Raw genomic sequence first — 8846 nt, 5'->3', positions numbered from 1 at the left:
TGAATCAACAGCATAAACACTGCTTCAGTTTCTCACACTTACAGTCTCTTAATTTCAGCATATATCTACATATCTATATCTATATATCTGTCTATGTGTTTATATGCTATTAGGTTATTTTTATAACTTAGGTTTGGTGAGGTCCTGACCACCTAGTAGTGACAGGAGGTAGAAGTAGGGGTAGGTCCTTACAGAATATGTTTAATTCTTGTTTACTTTTGCTAATAAGTCTGAAAACACTTCATTTTGACCACAAGTTTGGAAATGGCAATGACAATGGAAATTTCTGACCATATCTTAAACTACATAAAAATTACCAGTGACAAAGAGAAAAGGCTTATATTACATTTAATAGCATTAGTTTTGAAGACAATAGTGTAAATGTCAAACTTTCATAACGGATAACCCTATAGTTGGAATGTTTGATGCAGAAACCAGTACAAATTTTGATTCTTAGGAAACCAAGTGTTCTAAGAAACGTTCTGAACATTAGGTACATTAGAAAAGAGAAGATAATTTTTATAGTTGTTTGAGGTGTTGTAATACATCTACTGATATGCCTAGCTGTTTAACTAAACTGGCTGTCTGTTCTAAAATCCATGTGAGACTTGGGTTTTCTGAATGTGCATGCTCCTGTGTTCTACAACATTCTAAATATGAAAAATCTATCCCACTATGGCTGCTGCTACAGTTTTTGTTAAACTCAGCATTATTTTCACAGAGTCTTTCATCTGTAGCTTCATCAATCTTTTTCTCAGCTGGAACTATATGACAAAGGTCCATATCCTCAATGGAGTCCAATAAATCGACAACATGGGATGGTGGAGTGATTGATTTCAGATGTTTGAGCACATACTCTTCACACTGGCCAACTGCATCCAGAAGATTATTTATTTTATTGATCAAAGTCGAATTATTGTTATGAAGGTGACACCAGGAGAGCAAAGCACTGAACAAAAATATAAACAAGAGTTAAATAGCAAAAAAAATTAGTCACAGGCTTTTAGAATGGTTGATGCTATGCCCTACATATTTCTCTTCCAGATAATACCATGCAAAAATGAATTAAGGATAATAATGCAGACAGAATCAGGAAAGTAATAATAGTAAACAGGACTTTAAAACATAAGGCTATTATCTTTCAATAACAATTAAACAATTGGACTTAATCATAAAACTGTTTATAGTTCATAACCCCTCTTTCACAACTCTATATACACTTTTCCTGATTTTATATTTTTTTCTTATGACTATGTGATATCTGTTGAAGATAAATACAGCTCCAAGAAAGAAAAACTAGTTTCTTCTTTAAGGACAGAAGAATTTAAACTAGCAATTTAATTATAATTAGTTAAACTGAGAATTTAAAATAGCAATTCTCAATCATAGATGCACATTAGAATCACCCAAAGAGCTTTTAAACCTATCAAGGCCCAGATTATACTCCAGGCCAATTAAATCAGAATCTCTGGGGGTATCTTTTTTTAAGTTTCACAGTTGATTTCAAGGTGTAACCAAAGTTGAAAACCACTGTTCTAAGAATATAGTTGCTTGCCATCAAGAAGGAAGGTTAGCGAAAAAGTTTTAAAGAGACTTCACTTTCCTGGGCTTATCTCACAGAGTAGACATTGTTTGCTGAACTACTAACAATTTCCTTGAAAAAGATAAAAATTCTTCTAGTCCTAACAGATTTAATATTATAGTCATGCCATAAAATAATGGTTATTACGAAAAGTCTTTAAAAATAGAATCTATTGCTATAAAAGATTCAGTAGTAGCTTTCTAAGGTTATATAACATTAATTTAACTTGATAATGTGAATATTCACATTGATTATTTTACTACTGTAGCAGAATAAATTCTGGTTCCTAACAGTTGGATTTTCTAAAACTCCAAACACAATAAATTTTTTAGTTCTACTTTGGTAACTTTTATTATCTACTTTTCTTTAAAATTAGCGATTCTTCGAAGCATTTTGATTTTCTCTACTGAGGACAGTTTAAAGGGTATAAAGCAGGGGTGTTCAATCTTTTGGCTTCCCTGGGCCACACTGTAATAACAGTCTTGGACCACACATAAAATATACTAACACTAATGATAGCTCAGTTAAAAAAAAAAAGAAAGAAAAAAAATCAAAAAAAAGCTCATTATGCTCATGTTTTAAGAAAATTTATGAATTTGTGTTGGGCCATATTCAAAGCTGTCCTGGGCCACATGCGACACGCAGGCCACTTGTTGGACAAGCTTGGTATGAAGCATCAAAAAGGGCAAGGTTGCTAGGCTTCTGGCTCTGTGTATCATTTGGCCACTTGGCTCTGATACATGCCATCATTGCAATGGCATCCTGACAAGTATTCAATGTCAGGACTAAAGTAAATGAAATCAATTTTTTCTTAATTACCAACTATAATTTTCATCATGTACTTCTTGTCTAGAGGTCTGTCATATTGTGTGCAAGTACCAAAAGTTTTATTCAAAACCTGAAGATCTTTTAACTAGATAGGTAATTGTTCAGGTAGCAAAAGTATACATCTTCCTATCATTTCTTTGCACAGAAAGACATTACGTAGTTCACATACTAAAGTGGATGAACTGATAATAATTTTGACTTTTTGAAGGCAATATAATTCTTTTTTTTTTTTTTTTTTTTGAGATGGAGTTTCGCTCTTGTTACGCAGGCTGGAGTGCAATGGCGCGATCTCGGCTCACCGCAACCTCCACCTCCTGGGTTCAGGCAATTCTCCTGCCTCAGCCTCCTGAGTAGCTGGGATTACAGGCACGCGCCACCATGCCCAGCTAATTTTTTGTATTTTTAGTAGAGACGGTGTTTCACCATGTTGACCAGGATGGTCTCGATCTCTTGACCTCGTGATCCACCCGCCTCGGCCTCCCAAAGTGCTGGGATTACAGGCTTGAGCCACCGCGCCCGGCCAGGCAATATAATTCTATGTTCTGCGGCATGCTTCAGTGGATTTAGCACTAGGAAAAGCACTTCAGTTTAAAGACTTTATTTTTACAAAAACATCCTCCAGTAGTACTGAGTTTAAAATGAGTCAGCATTTAGATTTTAAAAATTACCTCAATGTTCCTCGGAGTCGTCCATAGTTTAAAATGACTTCTGCGCCTTCCTTATAACCTTGATTGAAGCCCTGTTGAAGAGTAACTGCTTTGCCAGCATCTACTCCATCTCTATAACCTTCCTAAAAATAAATAATGGAGAACTGCAGCTGTAACTAACACCAAGTATACCACATGTAGGTTTTTCTAGAAAAGTATAGAACCAATTTAGAAAGCTGATGAATTACTGTGTTACTGACCATAATACGGCATAACAACATCACTAAAAGAGACTGTGCTTCTCATAAGTTTATTATTGGTTTATTATTACTTATCCCACTTTTGAAGTCTAGAATTACTGGGCAATTTTTAAAACACTGATAATTACAGTTTTTAAAAAACCCAGTGTTGGGCCGCTGTGCTTGCTGTGAGGTGGGCAAGCAGCGGACATGGCACCCTTTGGGAGTCTTGCAGTTCCCCTGGCAGTCTTGGTGCTGTTGCTTTGGGGTGCTCCCTGGACCCATGGGCAGTGGAGCAATGTATACGTCATCATGAGAACTGGAGAGAGCTGCTGGAAGGAGATTGGATGATGGAATTTTATGCCTCAGATGCCCTACTTGTCAAAACCTTCAATCGGAATGGGAAAGTTTTGCTGAATGGGGAGAAGATCTTGAGGTTAATGCTGCGAAAGTAGATGTCACAGAGCAGCCAGGACTGTCTGGACAGTTTTATCATAACTGTTCTTCCTAATATTTATCATTGTTAAGATGGTGAATTTAGGCATCATCAGGATCCAACGACTAAGAAGGACTTCATAAACTTTATAAGTGATAAAGAGAGTGGAAGAGCAGCGAACCTGTTTCATCATGGTTTGGGCCAGGTTCTGGTTCAGATGAGTAGTATGTCAGCACTCTTTCAGCTCTCTATGTGGATCAGGACTTGCCATAATTACTTTATTGAAGACCTTGGATTGCCAGTGTCAGGATCATATACTGTTTTTGCTTTAGCAACTCTGCATTCCAGATTGTTATTAGGATTCTGTATGATATTTGTGGGAGATTGCCTTTGTCCTTCAAAAAGGCACAGATCACAGCCATACCCTTCAAAAAAATTATCAGAATCTGCTCAACCTTTGAAAAAACTGGAGGAAGAAGAGGTGAATGAAGAAGATGTTTCAGAAGAAGCTGAAAGTAAAGAAGGAACAAACATTTTCCACAGAATGCCGTAAGATAACGCTCTCTGGGTTTGTCACTGGCCACGGATAAATCCTAGTTAAATTTTATAGGTATCTTTATATTATGATTTTGATAAAAACAGAAGATTGGTCATTTCTTCTGGTTTGAAGTGAACTGTGACATGCTTATACATTGCAGGGTTCAGTGTAGATTGTCATTAAATCGAACAGTCTACATTCAGAACATAAAAGCACTAGTTATATAAGTTTGAAATATGATTTAAGCACAGTTTATGATGGTTTAAATAGTTCTCTAATTTTTGAAATATTGTGCCAAGCAGTAAGATTTATGTATATTTATTTAATAACATGTTTCAAGTAAGTTTTGAAAATTTACATTTCCCAAGTATTACATTATTGGGGTATTAAAGATTATTTTAGAGAAAAATATTTCTCATTTGATATAATTTTTCTCAGTTTCACTGTGTGAAAAAAGGAACATATTTCCCATAAATCGGAACTCTTCCCATTGTCTCAAGAAATATGTATTTCAGTGACAATTGCATGGTCTTTTTAGAAATATATTCCAAAATTTCCTCATATTTTTAGGTTGCAACTAATAAAAACTACCTTTTATTAATTAATTATAGTTTACTACACATGCTAATACAGGATATGCTAGTGACTTAGGAAGTTTTTAAGTCCATGGTCTTGTCTTGATTCCAATAAAGGCTGACTTTCTCTTGTATTTTTTCTTATTTACTATGGGTTACATTTTTTTATTTTTCAAATTGGATGATAATTTCCTGGAAATTTTTTTTAAGTTTTAGTAAATAGCATTTTTTTTTAGATCCATCACATTGAGCTTTCTGTTGATAATTTAAAATCTTGGCCACTCATTTAAGATTTTATATCATTCTTGCTGAACTTCTATTTGAAATTATTTTTTTAATTTTTCTTTTTGGATGTGAAGGTGAACATTCCTGATTTTTGTCTGATGTGGAAAAGCCCTGGTATTTTACATTTTGAAAATTCATAGAAGCTTAATATAAAACAAAGTTTGCATTCTACTCAGGAAAAAGCATCTTCTTGTACATGTTTTAAGTATATCTTTGTCCTCATATAGAGAAAGTTCTTAATTGATTTTACAGTTTGTAATGCTTGATGTTTTAAAATCACTAACATTTTTATAATTTTTAAGAGACAAACTTCATATTCTCCTGTTCTTTCCTGACTGCTAATATTGTGTGGTATTTTGTAGGTAGAAATCAACAGGATGGAACATTTAGTGTATTTTAACTCCTTAAAGAGCTAGAATACATATAGTTTTGACTTTACAAGAAGCAGAAAAATCATAACTACAATGAATCAACTGACCATTATGTAGTAGACAATTTCTGTAAAGTTCCCTTCTTTCTAGGCTCTGTTGCTATATGAATCCATTAGACTTACAGTAGTATAATGTACAAGTTTTCTCTAAAGTCCTCTCCTTTAGAATATAAAATATACCACTTAAGAGTTTGGATGTGTCACTTGTGATGCCTTAGAAAAATATCCTAAGCACAAAATAAACTTTTCTAACCACTTCAAAAGATTAAAAAATAACCAAAAACCCAGTGTTAGCAATGTCTTCACAAAATGAATATATGGAAAACTACATATCTGGGCTCTTGCCAACTGATTGGAATGGTATGGGTGGGTGAGGAGACATGGGAAAGCAGAGAGAGAAAACCGTTTAAAAAAAAGGAAGATGAGAAGTCTGGTTTCAGTAATTTTGCTTAATCCCTAAATTCAACTAACCTGCAAAAGCTCTGTGGGCAGTGATTTCATTCTGCATCTCTTACGGTGGTGCCACAGCACTCAAAAGATGCTCAGTACTTACTAGTGTAGCCCCAATCTCACATAAAGCATTTTTGTAACTGACCACTTGGTTTCTGAGCTAAGCAAATTATACTTTACTGAAATATTAAACTAGCGCAGATTCCCAACTGCAGCTTTAGCGGCAATTTAATGGTTGGCAAATATATTAAGTGGATGTGGACCTCACCATTTGGTCTTCACTCAGAACTAGGTTCTGAAGTCTGCACACATAAATTAAGCTTCGTTTCAACGAATAGTGAGACAAACTAGAGATGAAAAAATTACATCTAACAAATAAAGAAGAAATCAACTTTAATATTCCCTTATCTAGACACCAGTATTCCACATTAGCTTTCCCTTATTGCCCTCTGACAGCATTCTTAAGTTCATCTTTTCAGTATGTCTTGATTAATACCACTCCTTAACTTTAGGCTCCCGACCCATTCAAGGAATTAATATAAACTGCGTACACATCCTTTGACAGCCATAATTAGTACAGTCAGAGTATGTTTCTCCCCTGTGATCCTCAACAAATTGCACTGTTCAAAGTCTAGACAGTAAATTTTAGTCGGTCCTCAGCTTCTAAGCACCCCGTAGGAGCTCAAAGAACGTGTCCTGTTGTTTCGCACGCTTTCAAGTAACCATTGAGAAATCCTAGCAAGACGCGGGTTGGACCGCGTTCCTACGGATAAAGAGGGCAGCGCCGGGCCACGCTGGTGCCCTTCTGGACCCAGCTTCTTGACAACTCCGCGCCTCTTTCCACAACCCAGCACCCCGCGCAGTCCACCCACGTTTACTTTGACTCGTCTCTGCATGTGACTCTGCCATTCCCGCTGCACCAGGAGCGATTCATCTGCTTCCTCGTCAAACACGTCCCCTTCATCCCCAGGGCCACGGACCGAGGATGCCGCTTGAACCCACGACATCACCGAGGCAATCACGGGGTTGCAGGTCACCGGAAGCGCCAACAACTCCTTCCGGTCCGAAGGCGGGGCGAAGACAGCAAGTCGAGGCTCTGGAAGGGGCTGCGCTTGCGCGGGGGCGGGCTGTGGCCGGTGGACGCCGCTACAGCCTTCGCTTGCGGTGATTTTTGGATCCCTCGTTAGGCCGAGTGTTGATGTGCGCCTGTCGGTTGTGAGCAAGGCAGACTTCCTCGCGTGGCCGGCACGACCTTCACCTTTGCAGAAGGCAGCCAGGACCCTCAGTGAAACACCTTCCATTTCCACCGTAGTCTCTACCATGGTCTGGATTTTACACACGCGCACATTGGTAAATTATTAAAAGTAGTAAAGTTGTTGGGCGGTTATCACCCAAAGACGTTATCTCTTTTGGAATCTCCTCTGCATTTAAAGGATTTGACAAACCGACATTTTCAACTGTTAGGCGTGTGGAGCAAAGGATAATAGAATCGAAAAGTCAGATACTGCAGCCAATTTGAGATCAGTAAGAAATAGAGATTACGTTTGTAAAGCCAATGCATTTTTTTCACTTATGCACAGTATCCTTCTGCCTCCCATTCCTATTCATACGCCCTAAAGTACACTGTTGATTTGGTAAGGGTGGGGACTTCTGTCAACACCAGCACGGTTGTGACACATAGATGCTGAACTCGATCTTGGTGAATGAGTAAACACCTGTAGTATTCCTGTTTTGCCCATTGCCTAAGCGAAATGAGTCATGTGATAATGATTTAGTTATCTAACAGTTTCTTGAACACCTACCTTGTGTCAGGCACCTTCTAGGCTTTCGGATACATCAGTGAACAGACAGAAGTTCCTAACCCTTTTTGACTTTATAGTTATATAAAATTGACAGGTTAAACAATAAGCAATATGTAAGTAACATAAGGTTTGTTAGATCATAAATAAATGCTATGAAAAAAATTTAAAAATAAGCAAAGTAAGAACCATGAGTGTGTGGGAGTGGGTTTTTGGTTCACGTTACAACAGTAAATCTCCAGAGAGAATTTGGCATCCCACAAATAAAAAGGATATAAACTATAAATATGTATATTTTATTAATGTAAATATATTAAGATATGTATATATCTTAATTAGGAACAAAATGGTAGTAAGTAATAAAGATAACAATAAAATAGAAAGCCTCAAAACTTACATAAATAGTTCAATTCTTTTTTGTATTATTTGAAAACACCAATGAGATAGATAATCCCGTCATGTCCCTGATTTTTAAAGAGAACAAAGTTATACGAGAATGAGAAATGAGATAACCACTGATGCAAAAGGAGATTAATATATTAATTACCAACTAAAACTCAAGAGAAACACATTTGAAAACCTAGGAGATATGAATGACTTCCTAACATATTGACCCAAGAAGTAGAAAACATAAAGAGACTAATTACCATAGAAAAATTGGACATTAAATATCTACTATTAAAAATGTCACGGAGACTTGGCGGTTTCACAGTTAAGTCCTTTGCAATCTTTAATGAATGATGGATACTTACAAACTATTTCTTTACCGTTCTAGGGGAGAGAAAAAGTAGAAACTCCCTAAGTCATTTCATGAAGCCAACCTTACTATAACTTTACAAAGATAGTATCTGAAAAACCTCAAATTTCAAGTTAGCTTGTGAATATATATCCAAAAGAATCTATTAGGTACAAAAGTAATTGGGCTCACTTTTGCACCAACCTAGTAGTACTTTATCGAAAGGATAATTCAAGGGGTTTTATAGCAGGAAAGCAAACTTTTACAATCTTAGGACTTCAGTAATATTACATTGCATTGA

General features: G+C 36.4%; 1 protein-coding gene and 1 pseudogene across 2 annotated transcripts; one reads left to right on the top strand and one right to left on the bottom strand.

Annotated features, from left to right (window-relative positions):
* Positions 1–331: 331 nt before the first annotated feature.
* Positions 332–7064, bottom strand: YAE1 (YAE1 maturation factor of ABCE1). Of its 2 annotated transcripts, none has more exons than XM_017506157.2 (3): positions 6883–7064; positions 3079–3200; positions 332–949 (listed from the first exon to the last, which is right to left on the bottom strand). In XM_017506157.2, exons 1-3 carry the CDS (start codon positions 7015–7017, stop codon positions 520–522), a joined length of 687 nt encoding a protein of 228 aa, XP_017361646.1. In that variant the 5' UTR covers positions 7018–7064; the 3' UTR covers positions 332–519. The 2 variants fall into 2 exon arrangements, with proteins under 2 accessions (XP_017361646.1, XP_017361647.1); XM_017506158.2 differs by having other exon boundaries at positions 6889–7064.
* On the top strand, positions 3507–4329 carry LOC119467903 (annotated as a pseudogene).
* Positions 7065–8846: the final 1782 nt, after the last annotated feature.

Source organism: Cebus imitator, unplaced genomic scaffold, assembly GCF_001604975.1.
Source record: "Cebus imitator isolate Cc_AM_T3 unplaced genomic scaffold, Cebus_imitator-1.0 Scaffold349, whole genome shotgun sequence".
Classification (NCBI taxonomy): domain Eukaryota; kingdom Metazoa; phylum Chordata; class Mammalia; order Primates; family Cebidae; genus Cebus; species Cebus imitator.
This window is presented reverse-complemented; position numbering and strand designations above follow the sequence as displayed.

What these genes read in the sequence shown, in the direction of transcription:
- YAE1 (XM_017506157.2), bottom strand. Translation starts at nt 7,017, where the DNA reads ATGTCGTGGGTTCAAGCGGCATCCTCGGTCCGTGGCCCTGGGGATGAA. An exon ending in AGAGACGAGTCAAAGTAAAC is followed by an intron (nt 3,201 to 6,882) that starts GTGGGTGGACTG and finishes ATTTATTTTTAG; the next exon opens with GAAGGTTATAGAGATGGAGT. An exon ending in CGACTCCGAGGAACATTGAG is followed by an intron (nt 950 to 3,078) that starts GTAATTTTTAAA and finishes ATTTTTGTTCAG; the next exon opens with TGCTTTGCTCTCCTGGTGTC.